Raw genomic sequence first — 16,070 nt, 5'->3', positions numbered from 1 at the left:
CCCTCGGCACTCTGCCGGCAGGAAGCGTCACGTCGCGCGGCGGCCTGCGGCCATCCGAGCGGCTGGGCTCGCAGACGGGACCTTCTCGTCGGTGCCAAGGTCCTCCCGGCCTGGGTGCCCTGCGCCTCACCACCTCAGTGCAGGCACTCGTACTCAGCAAGCTCAGGTGGGTACGTAGCTCACTAAGGAGGACACCTAAGCTACCCCTTTGGTGGGCGTCAAGGTTCATGTTCCCTGGCGGGCTTCCCTTGCGGGTGGGCACCCCATTCCATTGTGGGCTCCCTGCCCAGGTGAGCCCCTGGCACTGGGAGCATCCATCTACTGATGGCGCCTCGCAGGTGCTCCCTTCACCTCCCGTCGTTCTGCACCCCCTGTCTTGGCTGCATCCCCATCTCTCCCCACCCACCCAACCCAACCTTGCCAACCTCGCGTGCAGGCCCTGCCGCCCGGGTCCGTGTGGTGGAGTCGTTGACCTGAGGTGCAGCATCAGAGTTCATCATCGTCGCGAGCATCGGGTGCGCGCGGGCGGGCCGCGAAAGCCAGCCAGGCAGAATGACGCGGCATTGGGCGAACAGAACTCCCCTCAGGGACAGGGCATTCCTCCCGAAGAGGACACATCAAGCCCTTGCACGTCGAGAGGGGTCCGGACTGGGTTTTCGGAGGGGCGTGGGGGCAATATATGGACGGATGGCTGGATGGATGGATGGTCGGCCCTTGGGCAGATTGGAACCTCTCTTGACTGAGATGCTGCAGGCGCAGCGCCGCTGGATGGGATGGTTGACCCGGCCAGAGAAAAAAAGCCATCAGTCACTCGCGAGCCCACGGCAACACGCCCACCCCATCCCGCCACCCGCTCGGACGATCAGACCAGGGCCGACTGACACAAGCATTGGTCGGTACTCGAGCGTGTTACTGCACTGTGCAATGTTATCACGCCGTCCTCGCAGAGCACGGAGGAGAGCGAGTGCCTGCCTGCCTGCCTGCCTGCCTGCCTGCCTGTAGGTTAGCAGCAGTCCGCAGGAACTGGCTAACTCCCAAGTTGGCGTGTGCCTCCAACATGGTCAGGGACTCAGGGTCACGTCCAGGACGGGAAGACGTCTGGCTGTTGGCTGTCTTTCTCGTCGCCCCAAGGAAGGGTAGGGAGTCTTGGCTGCTCCGCAGAGACTTGTATTTGCATGGCCGCCATCCCGTCGGCGTCGTGTGTGGCATGGCACGGGTGCTGCTGCGTGCTTCGTTCGAATGGGGTCGATGATGCCCAATTCCTCGGGGATCCTCGTCGTGGTATATTACCTTACCTTTGCATCTACCTAATCGACGGCGGCGGCGCCAGGCAAATGGAAGCTGGCCGCCGGCAAGGTCACCGCCCACGGCACCCCTAATCGTCAATTACGACAGACGCCCGACCAACGACACCCACCTCTGTGGCCGGGGCTGCACACCCGAGTGTAGGTTCAAGGTTGATGTACAAACAGTACAGTACAGTACTGTACCTTGCGTACCTCACGGAGTACAGGCGAGGTACTGCAGCGCGTGCCTTCCTTGCCCGTGGCCGGACCGCGCCAACACCGACGAGTACCTGCCCCGTACTCCGTGGAGTGCTCCGCGCCGTGCCTTGCTTGCCTCGAGTACAAAGCCAGGGTACTTCCGTACATTGCCCCTCGACCTGGCCACCACCCAGACCCGCAAAAAAGACAACGACAAGACAACAGCGTCACCCTTCCCCTTGTCCGTGCTCCAGCAAGCCCGCTTGTCCTCGACCGGTGCTGTCTCGCCGTTCTCTCCTCCTGTCCCGGATCTCCCTCCTCCTCCTCCTCCTCCTCTCTCTTTCTCGCGCGCGCGCCTCGATACCATACCCTCTCTTTTCTACAATTGCACTCACTTTCCCCATCCGTCGGGGCTTTGCGTTTTTCGGCCCAGAATAGCCGTCGACGATACTGTGCGCCATTGCCAGAGAGCTTGCTCTGTTGTTGCGGCGCCAAACACCGAACGCTCTTTATACTTTCCCGCCCCTGCCTGCTCGGCCTGCCCTGCCTTCTCGCCTCGCCTCACCTCGTCTTACCGGCCCCGTCTGGCTGTGCCCCTTGACCTGAACGCAGTCGCAGCGTTCTCGCCCTTCGACCCCGGCATCGAGCTTGGAAACCGACAAGCAGCTCCCCCACAATCCTGGCCTGCCGCTTTCTCCGCATCGCCTCGTCCGCCTTTCGTAACAACTGCTTCGTCGCCCGCGTTCGACTCCGCCTGGCCTCGAACCTCGAAGCGCCTGCGTGTAAGTCAATCACCTTGCGTGCTTTGATCCTGCGGCTCAGCTGCAGCCCCCCCACCAGCAGTTTGCCCTTGCTTCAGGTCCTGCTGTCATGTCGTCCACGCTCTCAGCAGTTCTCTTGTACTTAGTTCACCCTGCATTCCTCGCCACGCCCGCCCCGTCCCCCTCTGGCCTGCATTCCAGACACGGGTCATTGGCTCTTGCCACAACATCCAGGTCGCGCTCCGGCCTTGCTAACATCCAATCTCGCCTCCAGACACACGAGCGTCGCGTACATCTCACAACTGCTGGTTGCGCCCACCTGCGTTGACCTGCGCCTCGGTGGTCGCGGCCGTCGTTGTCACATCCCTGGGTCCTCGCCAGCACCAGCATACCCCCCCTCAAAAAGAACGAACTGTCACGGAACCCCCCTGGGGCTCCTCCACTGCGCTCTTTGGATAACCAAAGCACTTACTTTGGAACCAGGGCGCGGCTGGCCGTCGCTCTGGGACGGGCCGTCGACGCTAGACCGCGAGGCCTCGACCAGATGATCTTGACACTCGTCTCTACCTTCCCACAGGCGCAATGCTGAGCGACCAACCGTCGCGAACTGCTTTACACGTGGCCCCGCTGGAGATACCCGCGTCGCAGCCACAGGACGGTGCCAATGGCTTGTGCCATCAAGAACATCAGACGAATCTCTACTCACAGACCCCTATGACTCCGCCGGAAACACCCAACGGCTCCCAGGAGGACCTGACGCCGGAGCCTCTCGCCCCGCCCGTCTTTCACAATTTCCTTAGGGCCTTCTACCCGTTTCACCCCGGCTACGCCTTGTCCGACTCGAGCGTCACGCTGCCACTGGACGAAGGCGATGTCGTACTTATACACTCTGTACACACCAATGGTTGGGCGGACGGTACTCTTTTGGCAACCGGCGCCAGGGGCTGGCTGCCAACTAACTACTGCGATGCCTACGAGCCCGAGGATATGCGGAGCCTTCTGAAGGCGCTTCTCAACTTTTGGGACCTCCTACGTAGCGCATCAGTAAACAATGAGATCTTCAGGAACCAAGAATTTATGAAGGGCGTCATAGCTGGAGTTCGGTTTCTCTTGGTAGGCTTGCGCTATCTTCTCCCCCACAAGGGCTCATTGTCTTTGCTAATGACAATGTGCTCAGGAACGCACAAACTGCTTAAACCGAGAATCGACCATCATTCAGCGCAGTGACAGTTTAAGGAGATGTCGCAAATCATTGCTCTCAGAACTCTCATCATTGGTCAAGACAGCGAAGAAAACGCAGGAGTGCCAAAAGGGGACACTCCACCCACCGCAGGATGTCAACGACATCATTGACGAGATGATACTCAAGGCATTCAAGATTGTCACCAAAGGCGTCCGGTTTCTCGATGTTCTCGAGGACGAACGGAGGGCTCGCGCACCAGCAGCTGTCACTGTCATGGCCACTGTCGCCGAGGAATCATACATTCCACCTACACCCCCTGCGGAGCGCTTGGCTTTCGACGATCAAAGTTTGAACAATGGCAGCGAGACGGCTTCCCGCGGAACGGCCGACAGTGTGGTTGGCAGCAGCGCCACTTCGGAACCCAGCGTTGCATCACTCAATCCATGGAACAGGCGCATGTCGTCTCTGGGCGGATCTCAAGGCACGGCGGCACAGAATCGATGGTCTCAAGGAAGTCTCCAACAAGTCAACCGTTTGTCCACAAGTATGGCGCACAGAGTCTCGCTGGCCGGCCCATCCCCGTTGTCGAGGCCTCAACATTTGGTATCGGAGCGCCTCAACCGCAGCCATGACAAATTCCTCTCGCACCTCGGATCTTTCATTGGGCGACTGCACTTGCAGTCACACTCGCAACCGGAACTGGCACTCGCGATCAAGCAATCTGCCACATCGGGCGGTGAATTACTGGCAGTCATCGACGGTGTCTGCGAGTACAACAGCTCTAGTGCCGCGGCGCTCGCTATTGTCCGAGATGCCATGTTTGAGCGCATTCAGATCTTGGTCCACTCTGCCAGAGATATTTTGGCCAATGCCGCTACTGAAGGGGCCGACATAATCCTGCCACAAGACAACGGGGTTTTGCTCATGGCAGCCACTGGTTGCGTGAAAGCCGCAGGAGAATGCGTCGCCAAGGCCAAGGCCGCCATTGAGAGGGCGGGGGACTTCGAGTTCGAGCTGGAAGAGAACACGCTCGGGATAGACCTGAGCATCTTGGACATTGTCGTGGACGAGCGGGCGAGAACGCCCTCGGTAACGGATCGATCGGACCATATGAGCAGCGTTGCAGAATCGTTCCAGACCCCCGAATCGACTGTTCAGCCTCAAAAGCGGCCGATCGCACCCGCCGTCGACAAGCCGCTTCCCCAAGTACCCAGAATCACCATCCCCGCAGACTCGCACAGTCGTCAAAGCAACTCCCCAGTGTCCTCTCGACCCCCGTCCCTCAACGAGGACAATGCTTCTAGCGTCGCGTCGTCTGTTTCGTCTATTCGCCCTGTTCTCCCGCCCCTCCCTGAGGTTTCCACAACACCGCAGCCTCTGGATCGCGATGGTTCCGACACGACAACAATCGAGTCGGACGCCCATACCTCGAGGTTCGACGCCTTGGCGGCCTCCAGCGCGGGCAGCAGTACCACTTACCTCAGCCGGGACTCTGAAACGAGCATGATGTCGCAGACGTCGACGCGAGCGACGACGCCGGATCACACCTTGGTGCCTCGCAGCCAGCCCTCGATGTCGGAGCTGAGTACGGCCGGCAGCTTCTCCCAGGCCGAAGAGGCGGATGACGTCGAAACAAGACTTATGGAGAGGACATACGCTCACGAGCTCATGTTCAATAAGGAAGGTCAAGTCACTGGCGGATCGCTCCAGGCTCTGGTCGAACGTCTCACCACTCACGAGTCGACTCCAGACGCGGCTTTTGTCTCGACTTTCTACCTCACATTCCGACTGTTTTGCTCACCGGTCAGGTTGACGGAAGCGCTCATCGAACGTTTCGATTACGTTGGAGAATCGCCTCACATGTCGGGCCCCGTGCGTTTGAGGGTATACAATGCTTTCAAAGGCTGGCTGGAATCCCACTGGAAGGAGCAGACTGATCGAGACGCACTACAGCTCATGATTCCCTTTGCGGAAGGAAAGCTGGCTTCGGTTCTGCCATCAGCGGGACGCCGCCTGTCCGAGCTGGCCAAGCGTGTCTCCGGAGAAGGGTCTCTGGTGCCGCGGCTTGTCTCGTCAATGGGAAAGACGAGCACGTCCATTGCTCAATTTGTCCCGGCTGATAGCCCCGTGCCGCAGCCTATCATTTCAAAAAGCCAGCAGAATTTGCTTACGTCCTTCAAAATTGGCAGTGGGATGCCAACCATCCTCGACTTTGACCCTCTCGAGCTGGCACGACAGATCACTCTGAGGCAGATGGGCATTTTCTGCTCCATCCAACCGGAAGAGCTGCTTGCATCGCAGTGGATGAAGAACGGTGGTGTAGATGCACCACACGTCAAGGCTATGTCAGCGCTGTCGACGGACTTGTCGAATCTGGTGGCAGAGACCATCCTTCAGTACACCGAGATCAAGAAGCGAGCCGCTGCCATCAAGCAGTGGATCAAGATCGCCCATAAATGCCACGAACTGCACAACTACGACGGGCTCATGGCCATAATTTGCAGCCTGAACAGCAGCACGATCAGCCGCCTTCGCAAAACCTGGGACGCGATTTCTGCAAAGCGAAAGGAGGTGTTACGCGCACTGCAGGAGATCGTGGAACCATCTCAGAACAACAAAGTTCTGCGGACGCGACTACACGATCACGTACCTCCTTGCCTGCCCTTCCTCGGCATGTACCTCACGGATCTCACCTTTGTGGACATTGGCAACCCCGCGACGAAGCAGATGTCCCTGGGCACCCAGTCGGAAGAGGACAGCACGGGCGGCTTGACGGTTGTCAACTTTGACAAGCACAGTCGCACTGCCAAAATCATTGGCGAGCTGCAACGTTTCCAAATCCCGTATCGGCTGGTGGAAGTGTCTGACATGCAGGACTGGCTGGCCGCTCAGGTGCGGCGTGTGCGCGAAGGTGACCAAGGCAACGTCCAGGTCACTTACTATCGCAAGAGCCTGCTCCTGGAACCCCGCGAGAGCGCTTCGCGACGCGAAGCCGAGCCGCCTACACCTGTTTCAACTGGTGTTGGCAGCTCTCGCACCGACTTGTTTGGCTGGATGTCCCGCGACCGAAGCGGACAAACCGCTACACCAGCACCCGTATAGCCTGAATAGGTGCTATCTTGCCATACCCAACAACCCCTTGGCTCTTTCTGCGATTGACTATCACCTCTCGACGCTGGATACAACCTCATCTAGCCTCACCTTACCTTTCTTTGGTGCACATATTCATAATCGGTACCTACCTTCGATTTGATACCCGGATTGTTATTCTCTCCCTTCATTTTCTTACACTGCGATGTGTTGTCACGCCGAGGCATTCTGGGCCTCATTAGTACATGGCGAGAAGCCAAATGACATGGGAACGAATCGGCGTTGGCCCTCGGATATAGGGTCTGTATATGGGTTGCTCAAAAATGACGGACGCGCAAGCACGCGTACATGCGGGGGGAAATATTCTGCTGTCACGAACCGACTTGAGATAAAGTTATTCTTATACCCAGGGCAGCACATGAGCTGCTCGACAGCGTTCGGCTTTGGAAGCGAGTCTATTTAGATGTTGGGGGTCCCGCACGTCTCGGAACGGCCCGGTCGGCATCGTGATACAAAAACAATTTCATTCACGGGGTTGGTCACATGCTGGATTTCTTCATGTCTTCAGGTTATTGGCTGGGATTGACGTATGGCGCTGTCAATTTTACACAAGCAGCCGGGTGAAAGCAAGGAGCGAACTTGGACCGCGAGTAACCACGACGAGCGTTTTGCTGCGACAGAGCAAGTCTAGACTTAGCACAAAGACAACAGGAAGAGTCTACGATGAACCAAGTGTTCTTTTTGAGTAGCGCGTGAATGACCGCTCACAATGCTCTTACCGGGAGCGGCGATCGAGGCCGGAGGCGTCTGGCCAGATTACTCGCCAGGGGATCGAGAAGGGATATCGAGTACTTAGCAGAGCAGGCACACCACGCCGGAGCCTCGGGGGTAGATCTCAATCGCTCCGGCGACTACATAGAACAAGAACGTGGTATCAGACCCCTGGGAGGGAGTAACATTAAACTTCTTATGCCTTGCAGTAGCGGCTACCCGCCCGAACCTGCAGCACTTAGGGAGGGGTGGTCAGCGGCTCAAACCGACCACACGGCAGAAGCCGGCAGACGGGCGGAGTCAGACCAGGGGGGGAGGGGTTGGGAGAGGCGGGAAGGGAGCGACGTGTTGACGATGTGGGCGTGCCTGTGTGCGCAGACGAAGGGGATGATGGTGTCGTGGACGGGCCAAGATTGGCCAACTCAGCAGAGAGAGGGGGGACGTTCCAACCACGACCACCCCTGGTCGTCGTGTTCTCCACCGGGCGACAGCCGATCCGAAGGGACAATTTTAACGTGTGATCGTTAAGGCTTGGGCAAAACTACTCGTTGGTGACGGTTCGGACGCTGCACTGTTGGTTAGAGAGGGGGGGGGCGTGGAAGTGCAGTCGACAGAGGCGACTTGGCGGCGATTCTTGCGTGGTGGATGCTGCGTCGAGGAGTTGTTGACTCGTCGCGACAAGAGGGCCGACATGCTGTGCTCGCTGGTCGGCTACGAAGTATATGGTGTCCTGGTACTTTTGTTGTACGAACAATGGAGCAAAGGCCGGACACGTTGAAGCTGTGCATGCGACCCAAGGCTGCGGGTCGTGTAACCAAGTCTTGACGATCGCTTACTGATAGACAAGGGCAAGTCCTCCGATAACGAACGAGTCTCAGACTCAGCCTGTGCATTCCTATGCAGCAATCTCACGGCAATACCAATCGAAGCCATCGAGAAGCCGGGTCCTTGCTACCGTCGACCCGACTGCCACCAATTCGGCACGAATGACTGACGTGGTGGCGCAAATAAGGTACAGCCTTGGACCTTCGCGCATGCACCTGGCACGAGGGTGCGCTATTACGAGTGGCTCAGTGCAGATCGTACCATCGCTCTTTTGGTTCAGCAGGCGAATGGATGCAGCACGTGAGCGACGTTCAGGCGTGCGATTGCAAGCTGAGGTGATTGCTGATCTGACGGGATGTAACCTGTCACTGTCACGGATGTCAAATATTCGTTGCCCCAGACTTACAAGCCAAGCCATATGCTGTGGAACAGCGGCGGTGGAACGAGCAAGTTTGACTGGGTACCATATCTAGGCAACAAATGTTCGGATGGAGGTGGGTTTGGTGGATCGCGAGGGGAAGACGCTTGGGGTTGCGGGGAGATGGAGAACTGGCACATGGCAGCTGGTTGGATGGAGCCCATGGGAGAACAGAAGTGTCATGAAGGCATGACATGGCAAAAGATTTGAAGATGTCGCAAAGACCGAGGAGACGCGGAGGAGTGTTGCATCGTTCCACCTCGTGTTTAGATGCAGCCGCATCGATGTCTCTGGACGCCGCCCGCAACTGTCCATCGTTGACCAGCTCATGGAAGGCGAACGGGGCCGAGAGCTTGTCGGTACCTTGGCAAGCCCATGAAGGGGCTAGAATCAGGCGTGGAGAAAGCGATTCCTCTGACAAGCTGCACATTGTGACCCAGACTCGCCTGAAGACTGGGAACGAGGCTTAAGACTAGCGGTTTGATCAGGCAAGCTAGTTTGTGGCTGCCGTCTGGAGAGCAGCGGTTTTGGAGCGATAACGAGGGCCCGCCGTAAAACTGATCATCAGTGAAGATGATTCGAAGTCAAGCTTGGGAACGAATATTCGACGTTACGTTACATGGGGCTTTCGGGGTTGTTGGATCATGGATGTGGCTTGCAGACTGCGGGCGGCGGCAGGTGGGGCCATCAAGGGCGCCCAACCAGGGCCAGTCCCCGACTCGGAAGGGGAAATCTGGGCCGCCAGGCTGGAGACACAAGCATGCATGCACGCAAGCATGCCAGGCAGGTAGGCTGGTGCTCGTCTTCTTGGTTGGCGGATGGATGGTTGGGGTGAGGTCAGCTGATCGAGCGGGCTGATGGTGACGATTTCGAGAGGCGCTGAGCGACAGGGAAGATGCAGAAGAAAAGAAGCGTGGCGAGTGGATGCTCCAGAACGAAACGAGAACAGGGGCTGTGGCGGACGGCAAGATTGGCAAGAGCCGAGGTGATGCGCAGCTGCCCGTGACTCGTAGGCCTCGTCTCGCCTCGCCTCGACTCGCTTCTCTGGAGGCAAGCGCGATCGATTGCACTGCCGCTGTCATTTGAAGCTTGCGGCACACGTGAAAGCACCCTGTACCATGCACAGAACCACGTAACTTGATGTGTATGCAAGCAAGTGCACAGCCAAGCTTGACAGGTTGACAACCATCACGATGCTGTCGATGCTGGCCCGACCGGCTGAGGAATCCAAAAACGCAGCACGCCGACGCGAGCTGGGTGCCTGCAGGCTTGGCAAGTCACGTTCACTTCTTCTCCCCATACTTACCCGTCAGATGGGCGCTTCTGGAGGCGTGCAGCCGCCGGTTCGACCACGCCCCCATGTCTCGGCCGTGTCCTGATTCCCACGCGACGCAGGCTTCACCTCCGGACGAAAATAAGCATTGCAGCACTCGCTGTGCCGGCCTCAACGGCCGGAGCGCGTATGCACACGATCATCCGGCCGTCGCCAAGCTGACGACCAACAGGCGGCGAGCTCGTCGACGGCGACAGCGACGGTGACAGACCCATGGCCGGTGCTAATCCTGCCTGGCATGTCAGTCAGGTTGTTGGCGGCCGCCCTCGTTGAGCCAAGCCGCGGGCGCTGGTTCCACTGCAGCCACCTCCGCTCGCGACCCCATGAGTGGGCGCACCAGTCTGCTCTACCTCTCTCTCTGTCAGTCTCTCCCTCTCCTGCTGGTGGTGGGTGGTTCTGGCTCACCGCGGCGACCAATTGCTGGCCTCTGCGGAGCAGGAGGCGCTCTCGTTCAGCGACAGGGGCCCAATCAACTGGCGAAGGATTCGGTCCTTTGACGCCCATGCAGCCTGACTGCCTGCCGCAGAGATGGGCAGAGATAAAGTGCACGGTACTTTGCCGGGATGCTGCACTAGCTGGTCACCACTTCGAAAAACGTGCTATCATTTTCGAGGAATTGTCGGTACCCAACGCGCGTCATCGTGGCTCTATTTCCATTCCCTTGCGCTTCTCTTTCCTATGCCTTCTTTGCCCCAGTATCAGCTGTCGAGCTGCCCCATCTGCAGGGCCGATATGGGGCCGTTGCCTTCCGCCTGGGCGCGAGGGAGGGGACTTGGGGGAGACCCGAGGGGCTTGAAGGTTCTGGCGAACCGCTGCTAGGGATCGGCCCCAGGGCCGGGCTGGGACCTGGGGCCCCCAAAAGTGCTTCCTGTTGTGGATGTGGATGCCGAATTAAAGAAGTACGGGACCCTGCGAGTCGTAGCTCGGGCCCTAGGTGGTCGGGCCCGCCGCCGGTGCTTCGTCCTTGTATTTGCATTTCGTAAACCGTACTCTGTACGAGGGGCGAGGCGAGCAAGCGAGCAGCTGACGCTCCACGCAGCCCTACAACAGGATGATGATCGCGCCTGACGAAGGGGCAACCGAGCTTCGATGCACGTTGGGCTCAAACAGAGCCAGAGACAGATCTCGGTGCCGGGTTCGCGCCGTTCAAATCATGCCAGCGCTCATGTAGGTACGCGGCGCCCGTGCCTCGATCGGTGAGTGATGCGCGGCAGTCCTACGAGTACAAACGTCGTATTATGTACAGCAGGGAACAGAAGAGAAGCTCGGGGCGCCGCGCCAGGGCCACCCCTCGAATTTCCGGATCGGGACGACGGGGCCCCACGACGGCTCGCGAGCCCACTGACTCCAGTCGTCGAACCCTGAGTCCAGTGTGTCTTTTTCTCTGGTGTCTCTCGCTCGCTCACTCACACGCGCAGTATGTATGCCAGGTTGCCGGGCTGCCAGGCCATGCCATGCCAGCGGCTTTCGCTCGTCCAGCACAGCAGCTGGAGCAGGGTTCGTTCGCCTGCATCGAGCAAGCACCGAGTGCGCCTGTCCCCCTGTGCCGAGACGACGGCCACTGCCACAGCATCGACGTCCCTCGTATGCCGTGCGGACACGAGGTGATGTTGACACTGCCCATCTCACGCAAACACACAATTTTTTTTTTTTTGTTTCTTTTTCCCAGCTGACAAGTGCTCGTTTGATCGTGTACCGTATGTACCATACTCCGTCGGTGAGTACAGCAGAGACCGCACCAGAAATGGACGAACAGTGCCACATGTAACCCGAGCCCCTTGCTGGCCCGACGCCGCGTCGCCTGCTCGGTTGGCCCTCCAGGTCTCGGCATTCTGGTCATCTCTCGAGCCAAGCTTCGCAACTGTCACGTAGCGTGGGCGCGGGTCAGACATGAGCCACGAGCCATGAGCCAGGCCAGCCCTGGAGCTGGGCTGGGCTGGGCTGGGCTGGGCGCTGCAAGCCACTTGTGCATGTTGCGACCACTCGCTCCTACCTATGTGCCGCCACCGCGCCCAGCCAACACATGAGCCAAGCAGACCGGCCGTCGTGGGCCCGTACGGCCCGTGTGATGGCCTTTTTCTCTCTCTCTTTCTGCCCCGTCCGATCTCTGTGCAGTGCAAGGATGAGGCGTTCCCTCCCCTGGTGGGCAGCCACGACGAGGCCACAAACCCCAAACGCCTCCGTGCCTCGTCCGTCCGTCCATCCATCCGTCCATCCATCCAATATGGATCCGATCCATGGATCCGACCTCCTGGGGAAGGGGGAGGTCCCACCGTCCCCTGCGCCGCGAAGCATCTGCGAGCCGAGTGACACCGCGGATACTACCCTCCCTCCGTTCGCCGCCCACATCACCTCCCACCGCCGCCGCCGCCGCCGCTGCATCCCGAATCCACGTCCCCACTGGCCCGTCTGCCGCACACCCCCCCCGGCCCAGCAGCACGCCTTGGAGAACCACGCGCGTGCCCAGACGGATCGCCGTCGTCGTGGGCAATTCAAATACACGTTGCGTCCGCCCTCAACACCGTCTCCCTTTCCCCCTCCACTGCCGCAAGTCTCGAGTGAGTTGCAAACAACAACCGTTCGAGGTCCGCCAACACGGTAGAATCGGTCCACCTCGCCCGCTTCTTCGACCTTCTTGGCCCACACCCATCTCGCCCAAACGTTCTAATTCGAATACATCATCATGTCCGCCGACGAGGCCAAGGCGGCCCAGGACGTCCCCCTCGACGACATGGCCCACAAGGAGCCTCATGAGGTTCAGTACGTCGACCGTCCGGCTGGCTGGATCTACAAGAACTTCCGCATCTTCGGCAGCGACCTCTGGTACGCCTCGCCCAAGATCCAGCTGCTCATGATCTCCATCGTCTGCTTCCTCTGCCCCGGCATGTACAACTCCCTCACTGGCCTCGGCGGCGGTGGCCAGGTCGATCCCACCGCTCAGGACCACGCCGGTGTCGCCCTCTACAGCACCTTTGCCGTCGTCGGCTTCTTCGCTGGAACCTTTGCCAACCGTCTCGGTCTCCGCCCGACCCTCGCCATCGGTGGCCTGGGCTACTGCATTTACGCCGCGTCCTTCCTCAGCTACTCGCACACCGAGAATGTCGGCTTCGTCATCTTCGCCGGCGCCTTCCTCGGTGTCTGCGCGGGTCTGCTCTGGACTGCCCAGGGAGCCATCATGATGTCGTACCCGCCCGAGAACAGCAAGGGCCGCTACATTTCGTGGTTCTGGATCATCTTCAACCTGGGCGCCGTCATTGGCTCCCTCATCCCGCTCGCCCAGAACGTCAACAAGAAGAAGGGAGCAGTCACTGACGGCACCTACATCGCCTTCATCATTCTCATGGTCATCGGCGCCGGCCTGTCCCTTTGCCTCGTCGAGGCTAACAAGGTCATCCGCGAGGACAACACCAAGGTCATCCTCATGAAGAACCCGTCGTGGAACAGCGAGATCCGCGGCCTCTGGGACACTCTCTTCCAGGAGCCCTGGATCCTGCTGCTGTTCCCCATGTTCTTCTCCTCCAACATCTTCTACACCTACCAGAACAACGACATGAACGCGGCGCACTTCAACACCCGCACCCGCACCCTCAACAACCTGCTCTACTGGCTTGCGCAGATCGTCGGTGCTGTTATTAACGGCTACTGCCTCGACATCCACTCCGTCCGCCGCAGTGTCCGGGCCAAGATCTCCTTCGTTGTCCTCTTCTCCCTGACCATGATCATCTGGGGTCTCGGCTGGTACTGGCAGAAGATGCAGGTCAGCCGTGAGGAGGCTTCTGACCCCAACTACGACGGCCTCGTCGACTGGACCGATGGTGGCCGCCTCTTCATTGGCCCCATGTTCCTGTACTTCTTCTACGGCTTTTTCGATGCTATCTGGCAAACCAACATCTACTGGTACGTATCCCCAAGGGCTCTTGAGTCGCCAATTCGAGGCCACTCAGCAACTCCAGTTTGGTGCAAGATTTCTGACAATTCATCCCTAGGTACATGGGTGCCCTTTCCAACTCTGGTCGCAAGGCGGCCAACCTTGCTGGCTTCTACAAGGGAATCCAGAGCGCCGGCGCTGCCATCTTCTGGCGCCTCGATGGCCTCAAGAAGCCTTACAACACCATCTTCGGCGCCACCTGGGGCTGCCTGGCCGCGTCCCTCGTCTTCGCCGCTCCCGTCATCTGGCTTAAGATCAAGGACTCCGTCTCCATCGAGGAGGATCTCAAGTTCAGTGACGAGACAGTTCAGGACGTCATCGTTACTGGCGAGGAGAAGAAGACTGTTGTGTAAAGCTGAGTCTGGGCGACAGACATGAGCAGCACTGGCTGGCGGATCTGGTGTCAGAACTCTGGCTGGAAAGTGGGCTTTTCATTGAGCTACAAATACCCTATCTTAAGTTAATAATGTGAGACTTCAACTTGCTGTCTATATTGCGCCCTCTCCAGGCTGGAGCAGTGGCATTGCTCCATTGCGCCGAATCAGCCTTGCCTTGCTCAGAAGCCCTTCTACCGTCCAGATGCTGCACAAGACGGCTTAACTCGACGTAATCAGACGCAGACAGGCAGTCCAACGCTCGTCTGATGTTTCGAATGCTGATGCTCGTGATACGCCTTCGACTACGGCCCTAGCCCAGATGGTATCGAAAATCCAAAGAAGCTTTCTCTCCCGCTATGCCAGATCATTCATGTTTTGCCAACAGGGTTCGCGCTCCCTTGTCAAGGAGCAGATTTGCAACCGAGATGCCAAGTTGCTCCGCATCGTCATCACACTCCACAGTGCCAGAGCTCTCGGCAAAGACCTCCGACGTTCCATCTACATGAAGAACGGTGGCTCGCAGGCGAAGGCTGCCGCCCTCGCGGCCCTGTTGTGTTTTTGTCGGCTCACTCTCTTTGAAGGGCTCGAGCGAAGACCAGACTCCAATTGGAGACGAGCACCCTCCTTGCAGAGTTCGAAGCATCGCCCTCTCGGCCATGCCGACCCACCTGGAGGACTTATGGTCGGCGTGACGGACAAGCTGAAGCAGGTCTTGACGATCTGCGCTAATCTCGAGGCCGAGCGCGCCCTGCCCAACTGCATATGGGAATACTCTAGGATCCAGGCGCTGTGTGATCCGATGGCCAAGCCCCAGGCGTACCAACCCAGCTGTGGCCAATAGAATACACGAAAAGGGTGAAGAAAGGGCGTCAAGCTTGGCAAGTCGGGTATCTCTAGATTCCGGACAGTTGTTTAGTCCAGCTGGCCCTAATTGATACGCCGGGGAGTAGCAGCAGGAAAAGTTGAAGCGATACGTACAAGTTGCCGCGACATTCCGCCACCTCTAAATGGGGCCAGTTTCGCCGAATCAAAGCCCTTCTTCGAGAAGAGCTCGATCCAACTACGGAGCCAGGAGGTAACTGATCGATGGACGTGAACTTGGAGTCGGATCTCATTATGACGGCATCGGAGGGGTCCTCGCGCTGCGGGATAGCCCCCAGGAGACAATTTGGCGGCAGGGTTGTCGGCATGTCCTTTAGGCAATGCACGAGGACTTGGAGCTTGCCGGCCAGCATGTCGGCCTCCAGGCCATTCGTCCACAGACTTTTGCCGATGTCTGATCCACCCGTCTGTTTCGAGAGGAGTGCAAAGGGCGAGTCCTTATCCGCATCGCCGGCAACACTGCGCGTGGCGATGTCAATGGCGAGGGACGGGCCGACGCTTTCGCCAAGCTTGGCTGCGATGTTCCGAGCTTGAACAAGTGCGAGCTCTGATTTGCGGCAGCCAAGGACGACCGTGAGAGGATGCTGAGCCGAGGCGTCTTGTGTCTGCGCCGGCGGCTCAGAGCTGCTCACCGTGAGGCTCATGTTGGCGGATTGTGAGTTCAATGGTGCTGCTTGCGATTTTCCAGCAGGAAGGAAGACGAGTTTCTCACGACATTGTGCTGATGCTGCTGAAGTTGGCGGCGCGCACGTGATAGTAGCGGCTTTGTGGATGAGTCGCCGCTCATTATTACGGGTACGAATACGGGTACTACCGAGTGAAAGGACGAGGCATGGACGGCTAGGCTGGTCGCGGCGCGGCTCGGCGGGACGGGATTGACGACCGCTTGAGTTGAGAGTTGACCCCACAAATTCACAATTACGGAGTACAGGCTAAGGTTGGCTTTCAACAGCCGCCAAGATGTGGACAGTCATGGAGAAGTGCATCTACCGGTACATAATATGGGCAATGACGACCA

The 16,070-nt window shown here is 58.7% G+C and overlaps 3 protein-coding genes across 3 annotated transcripts; 2 read left to right on the top strand and 1 right to left on the bottom strand.

The window, feature by feature from the left end:
- Positions 1-2,827: 2,827 nt before the first annotated feature.
- On the top strand, positions 2,828-6,530 carry PLICBS_009236 (uncharacterized protein; the record flags this gene model as incomplete). Its single annotated transcript, XM_018323760.2, has 2 exons — positions 2,828-3,358; positions 3,423-6,530. 2 exons carry the CDS (start codon positions 2,828-2,830, stop codon positions 6,528-6,530), a joined length of 3,639 nt encoding a protein of 1,212 aa, XP_018176939.2.
- A 6,018-nt stretch (positions 6,531-12,548) lies between these two features.
- Positions 12,549-14,146, top strand: PLICBS_009235 (uncharacterized protein; the record flags this gene model as incomplete). Its single annotated transcript, XM_018323759.1, has 2 exons — positions 12,549-13,762; positions 13,852-14,146. The coding sequence occupies 2 exons, from the start codon at positions 12,549-12,551 to the stop codon at positions 14,144-14,146; spliced, it is 1,509 nt and encodes a 502-aa protein (XP_018176938.1).
- Positions 14,147-15,063: 917 nt separating this feature from the next.
- PLICBS_009234 (uncharacterized protein) lies at positions 15,064-15,696 on the bottom strand (the record flags this gene model as incomplete). Its single annotated transcript, XM_018323758.1, has 1 exon — positions 15,064-15,696. One exon carries the CDS (start codon positions 15,694-15,696, stop codon positions 15,064-15,066), a length of 633 nt encoding a protein of 210 aa, XP_018176937.1.
- Positions 15,697-16,070: the final 374 nt, after the last annotated feature.

Source organism: Purpureocillium lilacinum (genome assembly GCF_023168085.1).
Source record: "Purpureocillium lilacinum CBS 284.36 DNA, scaffold_7, whole genome shotgun sequence".
In the NCBI taxonomy this organism is placed as follows: domain Eukaryota; kingdom Fungi; phylum Ascomycota; class Sordariomycetes; order Hypocreales; family Ophiocordycipitaceae; genus Purpureocillium; species Purpureocillium lilacinum.
The sequence above is the reverse complement of the archived record's forward strand: the minus strand, read 5'-3'. Positions and strand labels throughout refer to the sequence as shown.